Source organism: Vipera berus (assembly GCF_964194415.1).
Source record: "Vipera berus genome assembly, chromosome: 13".
NCBI classification, from domain to species: Eukaryota; Metazoa; Chordata; class Lepidosauria; order Squamata; family Viperidae; genus Vipera; species Vipera berus.
The window spans coordinates 2,493,920-2,508,828 of record NC_138216.1 but is presented as its reverse complement, the minus strand read 5'-3'; the positions used below and the strand labels follow the sequence as shown (position 1 = coordinate 2,508,828).

General features: G+C 48.4%; 1 protein-coding gene across 5 annotated transcripts in view; it reads left to right on the top strand.

Annotated features, from left to right (window-relative positions):
• Positions 1–5,134: 5,134 nt before the first annotated feature.
• TTYH3 (tweety family member 3) overlaps positions 5,135–14,909 on the top strand; it is a 36,316-nt gene continuing 26,541 nt past the window's right edge. For all 5 annotated transcript variants that reach the window (XR_014027824.1, XR_014027825.1, XR_014027826.1 and 2 more), the window contains exon 1: positions 5,135–5,409. Coding sequence is in view for 2 of the 5 variants with exons in the window: in XM_081338501.1 (XP_081194627.1) it covers positions 5,278–5,409 (132 nt within the window). In the remaining 3 variants the exon portion in view is untranslated. The remainder of the gene's footprint in view (positions 5,410–14,909) is intronic.

Here is a 14,909-nt window from a genome sequence, read left to right as displayed (position 1 = left end):
GACTGGTTCACTCCTAAGTATCCAAAATTCTATAAATACTTGTAAGCCATTTGAATGTTTTGAGGACAAGAAAGTGCTGTGTGGAAGTTAACATTCTGGATTCCAGATATAAGCTGTGGCCGGACTCAGAAGTTCAATGGGCTACAATCCCGTAGACGTGAGTTTGAGAACGATCACATCGGAAGAGGTTGGTGTGGAAAAGGGAGAGGCGTTGGAGAACGTGGTGATAAAGATCGGTCTTCAGGAAAGAAGTAGGTGCCGTGGAATCTAGCCGTCATCAGACCTGCAGTCACAGGTAGAGGTTATTGGTAGAGCAAGGTAAAGACTATTTCGCATGAGGCTATTTTGCACAGCTCAAGGTTCGCAACGTCTTTGCATTTTCAGCAAAATGGAGGAGCGTGCCAAAAGCAGAGCTGAACACATCTGGCATGATGGCTTCCTGCTAACTTCCTGTTGTCAAATCCCTAAACTCAGTTAAGGTCAGGGAGTGACCTTTGTCACCAGTGGGGAAAAATGGATTTGTTTTTGAATCTAATAACTTCCTTCCTTCCTTCCTTCCTTCCTTCCTTCCTTCCTTCCTTCCTTCCTTCCTTCCTTCCTTCCTTCCTTCCTTCCTTCCTTCCTTCCTTCCTTCCCTCCTCACACATCATCTTTCAAGCTCTTGAAGGATTCCACCCAGCTTTTAGAGAACAACTTCTAACACCCGAAGATCTGAGGTCATAAAAACGGTCGCCTATGAACAATCCGGTATGGAAAGATGGAGTCGGGTTTTTTTTCCCTTCTGGTGTCCTGCAGATGTGTAGGGATCTAAGGCTCCCAGGATTGCAAATCATCACCACCACCACCATCCAGAAAAGTTGTGAAGACTAGAACGAAGAGGTTGAACCTTGAGACTCTGCTCAGGGAGTCTTCAAGGCATCTGTTGGTCCCCTGTGGCATTGCAAGGGTCTGGTTGCGTTTGTCCAGCCAAGGTCAAAGCGAGCAAGGTGCACATTTAAAACAAAGCATCTCCTCCTCCTCCTCCTCCTCCCTCCTTCCTTCCCTAGAAGCCTTTTCCAAGAAGTAAGTTTTCATTTGGCAAATTCTCCCAAATTAAAACAGGTTGGCTGCTTCGTCAACAGCCACCGTGCGTCTTTTTACACCCCCCCCTTTTGCGTTTCCCACATTGCTTTTTCAAACAAAGGAACAGAAGGCGTGGGTGGAGAAGGGTATTTAGGCAAAGCGACATAGGAAGCGCCTGAAAAATTACAGACAGCGGCCCAGGCAAGTGAGCCATAATTGTTAAGGGATTGCTCGCCATCTGCTTCCTTGTAAGGCACATTTCCTAAATAGGATCAAATGGATCTCGCAGATTAGAAGAACTTCGCCTGCCCGGCCAGGATAGTCACTCGGGCTGCAGGGCACAATTTTATTATTCGAAAGGCAAGCTTCCCGCTGGAGGGCAAGAAGCAAGAAGGAGTTTAACCTCGGCCTCTTGTTTTAGGCCAGCATGACAAATGTTCGGCCTGCATTTTCACTTGCTGGGTACTTGCAAACCACCAAGGCCGGGCAAGTGGACCCCCTGCTCTTATTTTTAAAATGCCAGATGAAGTGTGGGACGTGGGCACCAGGGCAAAGGCTTCTGAAGGGTGGCATCTTGGTTAATCCATGACCATTCTGGAGGCAGGGAGCAGACTCTTCTAGTACTGATGATGTAACTTAGTTGGGTCAAGAAATGTCTGCAAGAAAACAGCCAAGCTCAGCATCAAGGACCCACATTCTCCTCCTCCTCCTCTCTGCAAACCCCACTTTCTTCTAGCATTGATGACGTTACCTATCCTAGTTGGGTCATGAAATGTTTTCAAGAAAACAACCAAGCTCAAAGAGCACCAAGGACCCCATAGTTCAACCCAGAACTACAAATATCCTTGTCTATTGGCACTTCACCAGCTTGCCTGGGACCTGTTCTGCATTCTTGAATGATCCGGTCCACCATTGTGTGCAAATCTTAAGAGAACGATTACTGTGGAATTCTGGGAGTTTAAAGTCCATCCCTCTTCAAATGGCCACGGTTGAGAAGCCCGATTGGACCGCCGTGGTTATACAGATCTGTGATGATGGGAGTTGTAGTCCTCTCTGAAGGAGGCTTTCTTTGACATAAAGGACCTCTTTTTTTACAGTTCCTGTCAATGAGACTTTTAACCAAAGCGTAGACGGCAAGGCACAGTTTAGCTGTGGCTCAGAAGTCAAGTTTTGAAGCAGCTAGGGGTGTGTGTGTGTGTGTGTGTGTGTGTGCGCGCGCGCGCATGTGTGTATTTCCATCCCTGCCATTGTGATGATGTAATTGAGGAGATGCAGAAGGAAGGGGAGGAGATGCTGGGCTGAAGTAGGAGCTTCAAAGCTTAAAACATCTGGAGGCACAAGGCTGATCCGCTGTGAAGGCAGAGGAAATGAGGCTTTGGGATGGGGGGGGGGCAGTGCCACCCTGATAAGGGCGTCTTCTTTCCGCTGCTCAGGAAAGGAAGATAGAGACAGGCTTACAAAATGTGCTAATCCATAACAGGCTCCCCACCTCGGCCTTCCTTAGTTTTTGCCCATTTGTGGGAAGGGAAGGAAGGAAGGAAAGAAAGAAATGAAGGGAGGGAGGGAGGGAGGGAGGGAATAGGAGGAAGGAAGGAAGGAAATGAAGGAAGGGAATCACTTCCTTTTGCGAGCCATTTATGTTTGCCCAAAGCGAGCACATCAGTGGCCTTTTATCACCCCTGGGAAAGAACTGCCCTCAACCTTCAAACTTCTTGCATAGTAAACGCATTAGGGAAAAAACGCATCTTTGAATGAATGAAACAGCATCTAAAAGACATGCTCAGTGGCTGCAACTCTTTGAGCTGAGAAAGGAAGTCCGGAGAAGCTTCCTGCGTGACAAAAGGGGTGCAGGGAGGAAACAGCATATTCAGAATAGCTTAAAGAGAGCCCCACACTTGGTCCATGAGCCGGCTGGGTCGGCTTTAATTGCGTTTTAACGATTTGGTGATGGAAGAGATTTGAGGGTGGTCCCCGTTAAGCCAGCTTCCCAGTGCTGCTTTGTTCTCGGGTGAAACCATCCTAAATTTAACATCCCCCATCCTTTCTTAAATACTTCAGTGATCGCTAAGCAAAAGGTCTTAAACAGACAATAACGAAGAGTTGAGCAAATGGTATATAATCTGCAGGACGGGCTTTCGAATTAAAAGGAGGATTCCTGAAAAGTAGACGGCAAGTTTTATTTTTCACGGGACGCATTCCTCCCTAATGTAAACCATTTGCACAAATGTTCCCCCCATTCTTTCCCCATCCATAGGCTAATCTTCGTGAGGCCCGGCAATAAATTTAGGACATTTAAAAAAAAAAAGCTACTTGTTAGCATGTTCCGTTTCTTTGCACCATCTTGAAGCTAATCGGAACAAACTTCTTCCTAGTCTTAAAGAGGATATATTTGGCTTGCCTTCTGCAAGGGGGGTGAATTTCATCCAGCCAGGATTGGCGCTAAATTATTCCAATATGAGGTCTGGCCCGGGCCCAGTTTTATGCTGTGCGGATAATATCCAGCAGATCCAGGATCAGCACGTGACGGGTATTTAATTTAAGCCAGGGAATGAGGGGACCGTTTCCAAACTGCATCTAGGATTTGAGAACCGTGGAACGTTCAGCCTTGGCAAGAGCTCGTATGAAAGGTGAGGAGAGAAAAAAGCCTGTTTTTTGCATGGAACGAAGCAGCCAAACAGAATGACGGCTCTAGTACCAGAGCAGAAGGAAGGCAAGTTGTAAAAAAAATCACTGCAAATGACAAAATTAGGGAGTAATGCTTGTAACTATGGCGCTGCCGTTACACCGAGTGAGCCGACGGGCTCAGAGTGGGACTTTCATTTGCCTGAAACTAGTCAGTTTTGCTGGCCATTGATGGTTATTGCAGAGGACCCCAAGTTCTAAAATTTGGGGAGGACAGTGATGCTTTACCCCCATCATGGCTGGCTAGCAATGCTGGCTGGGGAATTCTGGGAGTCCAGCTGTCTGAAAGCTGCCAAGTTTCAGAAACACTGAGCATTGTCCTGCTCTGAGTTGAGGGGTTGAAAGCTAGCTGTTTTTGACACTGCCCATCAAATCATTGAGCATAAGAGAGAGGGGGAGAAGAAGGGACCTTAAGAGACCATCTCATTGGACCTCCTGTCCAAGTTCAGTAAGGGGAAGGGGAAGGAGGAGGAGGAGGAGGAGGAGGAGGAGGAGGAGAAGAAGAAGAAGAAGAAGAAGAAGAAGAAGAAGAAGAAGAAGAAGAAGAAGAAGAAGAAGAAGAAGAAGAAGAAGAAGAAGAAGAAGAAGAAGAGGAGGAGGAGGAGGAGGAGGAGGAGGAGGAGGAGGAGGAGGAGGAGGAGGAGGAGGAGGAGGAGAAGGAAGGAAGGAAGGAAGGAAGGAAGGAAGGAAGGAAGGAAGGAAGGAAGGAAGAGAGGAAGCGACTAAAAGACCACCTCATCCATCCATCCTACCCAGGTCCAACAGCTGGCACAGAGCAGCCGCCTTCTGGGGAAGCATCGCATCCGTGGGCTCTATTGACCCATCCAAACCCTGAACGTAAACCGGGAGAGGGAGGAGGAGAAGAAGGGACCTTAAGAGACCATCTCCTCCGTCCTCCTGCCCAGGGCCAGCAGGGCATTCATTCGCTGACCCGCTGGCCCTCCTCGCCCTGCCCAGAGAGGACGAAAGCCGCCGCGGGGGCCGAGAAGAGCAGTCCCCCCCACCCCAAAAAAGGCGCCCCCCCCCGGTTCTTTCCTAGCCCTCCTTCCCTCTCTCTCCGCCCCCCCCCACTAACTCCCCCCGCAGCCCCAGCCGGGGGAGGCCGCTCCGGGGGGGGGCAGAGGAGCGGGGCGCCCGGAGCTCCCTGCCTGCCTCCGCCGGGCTCCTCCTCCTCCTCCTCCTCCTCCGCTGCTGCTTCTCGGGCGGCGCCAGGCGGCGGGGGCGGCGCGTCGGCCGAGGCGGAGCCGGCGAGGCTCCGGGCGAACAAAGAGCGCCGGCCGGCCGGGGCGGAGAGGGGCGCGCGGGCCATGCGGGGCGGCGCCCGGCAGCAGCAGCAGCAGCAGCATCAGCGGCGGGGCGGCCGGAGCGCGGCCGGGCGCATGGCCGGAGGAGGAGGAAGAGGAGGAGGAGGAGGAGGAGGAAGCGGCGGCGGGCGGGCGTGAAGCGGCGGCGGCGCGTCCAGCTGCGTCCAGCCGCGTCCAGCCGCGTCCAGCCGGGCTTGCCGCGGGCGCCCCTCGGCCCGGCCCGGCGGGGATGGCGGCGGCGGCGGGGCTCAGCTACTCGCCGCCCTGGTGGGTCAGCCTGCTGCACCGCCTGCCGCACTTCAGCCTGACTTGGCAGGCCGCCCCCGACGAGTTCCGGCCCGACGACCCCCAGTACCAGCAGGTCAGCCCGGCGGCTCCCCTCGGCCGGCCCCGCGACCCATCCTCCCCAGCCGGCCGCCTCGCCAGACGCCAGCTCAGCCGGCCGCCTTTCGGCCCCCCCCCCTCTTCTTCTTCTTCTCCCTCCCCTCCCACCCCGGAGCTTGGTCGCTGGCTGGGAACCATGGGTCCGGTTGCGTGGGCGGCGGGGGGGTGGGGTGGCGTGCTCCCTTCGGCCGGCCCTGCGACCCATCCTCCCCAGCCGGCCGCCTCGCCAGAGGCCAGCTCAGCCGGCTGCCTTTCGGCTCCCCCCCCTCCCCACTCTTCTTCTTCTCCCTCCCCCCCCCACCCCGGAGCTTGGTCGCTGGCTGGGAACCATGGGTCCGGTTGCGGCAGCACTTACGGGTGGGAGGGAGGGGGAGGGTTTCCTTCATTTGGGGAGGGGGGGAGAAGCCTTCGCCGTCTTGCGTGGGTCGAGCTGCCGGCTGTTACGTGCGGCGCCCCGTTTCTCCCTTCCTCCCCCCCCCTTTTCCTTTCCCTCCCCCAAACTTTTCTCGCGGCCCCCGCCGAGCTTTCCAAAGCTGCTTTTCGGGTGCGGGGGGGGTGCAGACGGGGAGGAGCAATTCGACCGGGGGGGGGGCAGAAGCAGGATTCAACGTCCTTCCCTCCCCCGCAGGAACCCCCCCCCAAGCCTTTACTGATCTGCGGCTTTCGCTTTCATCTCCGCCCGGGAGGCCGCGCTTCCTATAACCCCCCCCCCCCCCCGTAAATGCTGCTGCAACCTGGATTCCTGGCTAGTCTTTCCCTAGGAAGAAGGCGGCGGGTGTGTGTGTGTGTGTGTGAAACTGGAGGGGCTTCTAAATTCTGAAAGCCACCCATCCCCCCCCACCCGTTCCAGAAATAGCGGCAGACGACCCATCCCGAAAGCCAGGGTTGGTTTGTTGCATCCTTGTTTTTCCCCACCTCCCCCACTTCCAAGGTTGAATTGGACCATCGCCCGTCCCTCTTGGTTCCGTTCCCAAGAAGAACAGTCTTCCTGTAGCATTCCCAAGACTCCCAGGTCTTAAAGAGGAAGGCCTTGGGGTTTCCTGGTCGGGGGAGGGGTGGGGGGGAGAGTTTCTGCCATTGTTAGTCTGCCTGGAGGGGGAAGCTTAAGATTCTGTTGTAATTCTCTAGATGGAAAGGGAAGGAAGGGAGGAAGGAAGGAAGGAAGGAAGGAAGGAAGGAAGGAAGGAAGGAAATATAGATAGAAAGAGGAAGGGAGGGAAGGAGAGAGAAGGAAGAAAGGGAAAGAGGGAGAAAGAGAAGGAAGGAAATGTAGACAGAGGAAGGGGGAGGGAAGGAAGTGGGAAAGAGAAAGAAGGAAATAGAGATAGAGGAAGGATGAAAAGAAGGAAATAGATAGACATGGAGGGAGAGAGGAAAAACAGATCCCGTTTGGTGAACCTTCCTCTTCTAGGCCTTCATTTCTGCCACCACCACCCCCTTCCTCTCCCAAAACCTTTGGCTGCATCCCCAGCAAATCTGCAGCAAGTGGCCGGTGGGACACGTATGTGCACTGAGCTGGGGGTGCAAATGACGTCATGATGGACAGGGCTGGGTGGGCGCCTGATGTCTGAGGCCGGCAGGCAAAATCAGCCAAGGGGCATCATCATCATCATCATCATCTCTGCATACCTGCCCTCCTTTCCCTCAATCCCCCCCTCCCGCCCGGCTTTTTTCCAAAATGGAGAAGCTGCTGGGGGGGGGGTTGTCTCCAGCTCTGCCTGGCTTCTGAAGCCAACCAAGTCTCCGATGGGGTTGCAAAGGGATCCTGCGTGAATTTGGTGCCTGCTTAAAGATGGCCGAGAGGATTCATTCTCCCACCCATAACAAGGAAGGTTTAAAGGCAGGGCGGGCTAGAACTGGGGTTCCCTCTGGGCTTTCTTGGGGTTTTGCCTCTTCAATTAATTCCTGATGAGGAATCATTTTGTTTTATTTATTCCAAGTCCCCTGTCCTGAATATCCCCATTTCGCGCTTCCTTTTTCCTCATCGTTGCTTACGTCAGTGTAGAAGTGTAGCGATCATCCTGTTTGGGTAGGAAGCTGAGATGACCTAGGAGGTTTGTCTTCCTCCCCCCCCCACCTTTTTTGGGGGGGAGGGGGGGAAATAAAACTCCTTTCTACGGGTACCACTTCTGGCCTGTAGTGTCTTATTTCACCAAGTGGTCGGCCTCCGGATGAACGGGATTGGCTTAAAGCCGCTGAGGTTGTTTTTAAAAATTCCCATTCTAGGTTTCCTTCCCTAATTAAGGTTTGTTTGTCTGTTTTTACAGCTTTGGTAAACATATCTGTAGAGCCTTTGAAGGACTTGTAAAGCATCTGTAAATCACAAAGGTTAGGGTTATTGCTGGTGTTAAGGGCTACTAAATAAATTACATCATCCTGTTCCTCCTGCAGCCCAGGTCACTTCCTCCTCTGACTGCAAATGCAAACTCTGATTTCTAATCACTTTTTCCTTCCTTCCTTCCTTCCTTCCTTCCTTCCTTCCTTCCTTCCTTCCTTCCTTCCTCCTTCCCTCCCTCATTCTTTTCCTTTACCTCCCTCCCTCCTTATTCCTTCCTTCCTTCCCTCCCTCCCTCCCTCCCTCCCTCCCTCTTGTATTCAGTAATGGCATATTAGTCCTTGACTTATGACCGTAAACCCCTTTGGAGTAACTGCATGCATGCCTTTTGTTATTCTGTATTCGGGTCTCTTTGTTCCAATTTGGTGTCCGGCCGGCGCACTGGGCATGAGACAATAGAAAAACCCTGGAGCAAAGAGGTCACTGTGAATGCAGGCAAAATCACTCTGAATGGGAGAGTTAATAATAACCACTTTCTCTTTTATTAACCCATCCTTGTGACCACTCACTGGAGAGGTTAAAGTACGTATGGGCTGTCTGTATGTGTCAACACTGGAGATCTTTTATTTTTAGGGTAGCAGTGCAGAAGAATATCTGTAGCTCAGGGTTGAAAGGAGGAGTCTGAGCTTGGTGGCTTTCTTGCAGATGTTTCATGTCCCAACTAGGTGACACCCATCAGTGCTAGAAAGGAGTGTGGTTTGCAGAGTGGAGAAGGAGGAGGATTATGGGGGCCTTGGTGCTCTCTGAGCTGGGTGGTTTCCTTGCAGACGTTTCATGACCCGACTAGGGAACATCATCAGTGCTAGAAGGGAGGGGGGCTTGTGGAGAGGAGGAGGAGGAGGAGAGAAAGAAGGAAAGAGAAAGAGAGAGAAAGAAAGAAAGAAAGAGAAAGAAAGAGAGAGAGAGAGAAAGAAAATGAAGGATTATGGGGGCCTTGGTGCTCTCTGAGCTTGGTGGTTTTCTTGCAGACGTTTCATTACCCAATTAGTTAACATCATCAGTGCTAGAAGGAGTGTGGTTTGCAGGGAGGAGGAGGAAGAGGAGGACTCTGTGGTCCTTGGTGGTTTCTGAGCTTGGTTTTTTTTCTTCCAGACGTTACATGACCCACCTAGGTCAGGGGTCCTCAACCTTGACAACTTTTAAGACTTGTGGACTTCAACTCCCAGAATTCTGGGAGTTGAAGTCCACAAGTCTTAAAGTTGCCAAGGTTGAGGACCCCTGACCTAGGTAACATCATCAGTGCAAGAAGAGTTTGCTCTCTGCTTATATACAAGCCCGTTCTAGCATTGATGATGTTACTTAATTGGGTCACGCAACGTCTGCAAGAAAAAACAACCCAGCTCAAGAGAGCACCAAGAATCTCTCTTTAGAGTAAGCTAGGGTACTCCAGAGTTGGACAGGCTGTTAGGACTATTTTGTAGAAATGTGAGATGCAAATTAAACAAAGAAACCAGGTCACTGTTTTGCAAAAGCCCAGGTTGGCCTGGTTTTGTCTTGAAATCTTGGCTTCTCTCTTGAGTTTTTTGTTTTTTGTTTTTTTTTACTAGTTGTGGGCATGGAAACGTCTGCACAAAAACGCTCCCAGAACTGTGACTTTCCCCTTTAAGTTGAGAAGACACCAAGAACTGAGTTGCAGAACTATTATTCTTTATTTCTTGGCGCGGTTTGCCTATTCCTGCTTCTGAAATTTTCATGGGTTGATCCTGTCCGCTGAATTTGCTGGTCCCTCAAAAGTTGAAATTAGATCTGGAGCGAGAGACCTGCTCCCAGCTGTGTCTGTTTTCATCATTGTGGTGGATTGCGTGGAAACTCTCTAGATTATAAGTTTGGCTCATTTTCGGATCTGTTTCATCACCGGCCCTTGGCTGCAAACAATCCTGGGAATTGCAGTGGAGTTCCAGGGATTTTAAGCCAGCTTTTCAGCACTCTTAACAGTGACTTAAATGACTTTCAACTGCTCCAGTATAGGCGGTGTTGGATTATTAAGAGAAAACTGTTACGAACCTGGACGTTAAAAAAAAAAGTTTTTTAAAAAAAAAATTATGTGTTTTAAAACCAGCCGAAAACCTTGATCTTGCTGTCGTACGATGTTGAAGTGGCTTTTAGGCTGAATTACGTTTTGCAATTTAATATGCCAAAGACCCAGTTCTTTCTCTGCTCTCTTCCAACCTTCTTCCCCCCACCCCAAGAGGATGGAAAGTTCAACTTTCCTATGTTTTTCAAAACTGTACTTTCCAGGGAGGTCGTATCAGCCTGCTTACTGGCAACAAACAGTACGAATGTGGTGGCAGCTGATAAGAAAAGGCTCCACCATTTTCGGGAAATGGGGACAAAGCACAGTGGGGCGCACAATCTGGAATTCCTCTTGCACCATTTTTAAAAAAACTTTTAATATTATAAATATGGGAGATTGATTCGGGCTCGAATTTGATTTGGTGTCCGCATCCCTCACAAGTACAATTAGCCCTTGGCCAGGGGTAGGCAACCTTGGCTCTTTTATGACTCGTGGACTTCAACTCCCAGAAAGCGCAGCCATCCATCTGGGCAAATAATTCTGAGCTAATTAGGTAGTACCAAGAGAGGAGAATATTTGTAGCTCAGGGCTGAACTGGAGCTTCCTTGGTGCTCTCTGAGTTTGATGGATTTTTTTTTTGCAGACATTTCATGACCCAGCTAGGTAACCTCATGAATGCTAGAAGGGAGTGGGGTTTGCAAAGAGGAGGAGGAGGAGGAGGAGAATGTGGGTCCTTGGTGATCTCTCTGAGCTTGGTGGTTTTCTTGCAGACATTTCATGACCCAACTACGGTAGGTAACATCATCAGTGCTAGAAGGAAGTGGGGTTTCCAGAGAGGAGGAGGAGAACGAGAACAGGGGGTTCCTTAGTGCTGTCTGAGTTTGATGGTTTTTTGCAGACATTTTGCTAGGTAACATCATCAGTGCTAGAAGGAAGTGGGCATCTCAGCAAACTTCTAGCGCTGATGAGTTTACCTGTCTGCATGAAAACCAGCCAAGCTCAGATCCCCAGAAGGAGGTACTGTATGTTTTTCTAAAGAGGGTAATGGGACTTCACCAGGAATTGGTGCTGGATCTGCTGCAGGTGGGACTTTTCCAATCGAGGTCCACTCTGTAGGGCAGTCTCCCCAAACCTTTGTTTTGTCTCCCTAGATGGGTAGGACTTCAGTTCTCAACCCCATTAATTGCTCTGACATGCACACAAAAGTTTGTGTAAGGCTTGTATTTGCTTACTATACCCTGGCTTGGGCGTGTCTTCATAATTCCAAGTCAACAAACAGCTAGTGCAATGTACATTTGTCAGATTTCTGTGAACTTTGTATTTTGCGCACTTCGACTTACAATACAGTGTGTGTGTGTGTGTGTGTGTGTGTCCTTTTCACATGACCTTTTTCAGATGGGTCACCTTGGGAACGGTTTCTTCAAGCCCCTTTTTCAGTATTTTGGTGAGTGTTGCTATCTTCATCTCTTGACTTCTCACCAAAATGTTATCAATACAGGTGGTTGGTTAGTTGAAGGCAAAATCTGTTCTTGGGTTAGAAGGACCCATAGAACTTATCAGAGCTATGAAATCTGCAATACGGGCCATCTTCCCACTGGTTATTCTTGATTTCTTGGTAGCTCCAGTTGCTTCTTACTGGTTTGGAAAGAGAAGAAGCAGCAATTGCAAAATGGGATAGAAGTCAAGTAGGAATATTTTTGCCCAAGGACCATCTCCAGCAGACCCATATCTGACTCTTGAGTAACTCTCTGGATTCAGCCCTTAGAGCAGAGATATTTTTAGAGCAAATAATACTAATTATTGTGTCACGGAGCTGAAGGCAAAGGGCCGCAAGAGTTGTGAGCCTCTAAAATTCCAACGAAGGACTAGTAATTACCTACTAGAGTCAATTGTTGCTAGTAATAATCGGTGTTATTCTTTCTAATAGCTTCTGGCCTTTATTTCTATGGCAATTTAGGAGACCTGAAAAAAAATATGATGCAATCTCATTTGTCTGTTTTCTGTTCCCTATGAGGGATAGGTGAACAAGTGTGTATTTTGAGAGAAAGGGACACAAATTCCGGCGTACTCTGGTTACCCTTCATATTGAATAGTTTTTGTCCTGAATAATATGGACAGGAAAGTGATACCACATCAGGAAGTTGAAGTTTTCCAAGCATCTGTTTTTACCGTTTCTCTTCTTTGAACCAGGGAAAAATCTACACATTTTTTTTAAAAATTAAAAATAGTTTTCCAGAAGTCAGATCCCATTTTTATTACTGCTGATAAGGTCCACTTTCCACTGTTCTCGAGTGGAAAGTTATGGAAAATTTCTGGGAAATTCCGTTCATACGTTCAAGTTGCCGTGTTTTGTACCGATATTCAGTGTTAATTTTGGATAAATTTAATAATTTTAATTCGAGTAGGGATCCCGTTTTCTTGAAGCTGTTTTATGGAGTGACATTTTACATGCTTCAAAACGAGAAACCGGCACCATCTTAGTAGCTTTGCTTCATTAAGTCATGGAAGGATATGAATTTCAGCCCAGATAATTTACGGAAAAACGAATTTGCGAAACGGAAGTTTTGGCCTGTAAAAAAATTGTTTGCTGGACAAAGGTGCCTTTGTTTTCTATTAGTTTTTCCCCCTTTATTAGCCTTCCTTCCTTCCTTCCTTCCTTCCTTCCTTCCTTCCTTCCTTCCTTCCTTCCTGTCCACAATGCCTTTTTCGATGTTCAGAATTGGTTGTGCTGAGGCTCTTCTCTGGTTTCTGAAAATTTGGGCCTTGTTTGTTGCAGCTGCCTGATAATTTTAAAGACAGCAGAAATCCAAAAGGGAAAATAAAAAACGCGTGGGAAAATAGCTTTTCACATGAAAAGGTCCTCGAATGTAATTTTGGTCTTCAGTTAAAGCTTGGGTGATGTGTCCAGCAACGATTTCTGTGTAAAAGACACCCAGATTGGACTCTATGAAAGACGGGGAATTTGCTTTTATTGATACTGCTAAGCTTGTAAGCCGCCCTGAGTCTTCGGAGAAGGGCGGGATATAAATGGAATTAAAATTAAATTAAATTAAATATGTTTATTTATTCAACTTCTATGCCTGTTGAATCTTTCCATCCAGCCAGATGTTATGGGACACCCATAGAGTGCTCCCATCTATTTTAAAGTTGCTGCTCCCCCCAAATTTTGTAGACTTCCACTGAACTATATTATTATTATTATTATTATTATTATTATTATTATTATTTGTATACCGCCCTTCTCCCGAAGGACTCAGGGCGGTGAACAGGGCAATGCATGTTAAAAGACAAAATACAAAATACAAAAATTAAAAGAGATTAAACAGAATGCCCACAACTCTTACAATAAGGTATAGGTAGTCCTTGAACTACAATCATACTTGAGCCCCACATTTCCGTTATTCGGCGAGATGGTTGTTAAGTGAGTTTTGCCCCATCTTACAACCTTTCTCGCCACATTTCTTAAGTGAATCACTGCCATGGTTCAATTAGTCACCCGGTGGTTAAATGAATCTGGTTTCCTTATTGACTCGGCTTGTCAGAATGCTGCCAAAGGGGATCACGTAACCTCGAGACATACTGCAACCGTCATAAGTATGAGTCAGTTGCCAAGCTTCCAATTTTTTATCATTTGGGGGTGCTGCAGTGGTCACAGGTGTGAAAAACGGTCATATGGCCCTTTTTCCAGCGCCATTGTAACTTTCAAACCGTCACTGAGCGGCTGTAATTCCAGGACAATTTGTTCCGTGTTGCCAATGAGCTGCAATTTTGCATCTTGCACTCCTGTTAAACAAGACCCTTAAATTCTCGGCCTGTTGTGTAAATTGGGGGGGGGGGGGAAGGGTGGAGGGGGGCACCCGGGTTTTCCCAGTTGTGGCTCCCCATCAGTTTATTTGGGCTTCCAACCGATCCACATCTGGTAGGACAGGGGTGGCCGCCATCTGTGATGCAGATGGAGCCCAGTCATCCGTCTTCCTGAAGGCTTCCAAGTTTATTTTTAAGCTGCCTAATCATCTGAGGAAAAAGTAAATATTGTGCAGAGCCTTGAGCACTGATGAATCACATGATAATAAAGTCCTCCACGCGCCTGCTTGGATGAAACAAGGAAACCACACTAAAATAAGAAAAGAAATAGCCAGTCAGAAAAATCTGGGATTCTTCTACATTGGAGGAAGCTCATTTCCATGTGCGGGGTGGGTGGGATTATATGGCTAGTCCTTGAGTTAGGACCACAGTTGAGCCCAAAGTGATCGTTGCTAAGCAAGACGGGCAGTTGAGTGAGTTTTGCTCCGTTTTACGAGTTTATGCCGGAGTGATTAAATGGATCACTGTGGTTGCTAAGTTAGATACACGGCCGTTAAGCGAACCTGTTTGAATTTGCTGGTCAGAATTTGCTTGTGAAAGCGTGACCCTGGGCCACTGCGACCGTCATAAATATGAGTCAGCTGCCAAGCGTCTGAATTTTGATCATGTGACCCTGGGGATGCCAGAGTGGTCATTTAAGTGTGAAAACCGGTCCTCAATCACTTTTTTGCAGTGGTGTTGTAAACTTTGAATGGTCACTAAACAGTTGTAAGTCAAAGACATAATATAAGAACAACAACAACAACAATAATAATAATAGAGTTGGAAGGGAACTTTGAGATCTTCCAGTCCAGCCCCCTGCTCAGTATATTCAGGAGCAGGATTTTGACTTTTCTCCATTTTTAATCATAATAAAGTTGGAAGGGACCTTGGAGGTCATCTAGTCCAACCCCCTGCTCAGGCAGGAAACCCTATACCATTTCAGACAAATGGTTGTCCAGTCTCTTCTTAAAAACTTGCAGTGTTGGAGCGTTCACCACTTCTGGAGGCTTTTGTGGTGCCAAAGGTAGAATTACTTATACATTCAAGGCACACTTGATCCCAAACCCACAACTATCCTTGTATAAAGAAATGAACCGGTAAGCATGGTGGGGCCGTAGGTTTGAACACACCTATCCAAATTTTTAATGTTTTAATTTCTGCCTCCATTTCAGAGATGGGTTCTCAGGTGGGGGTGTGGGTGGGCAGCCAAGTTGTTGTTGTTGTCGTTTAAAAAAAAAGGCAGAAATACTGCAGTCCTTGTCAATTCCAAACAGAACCACTC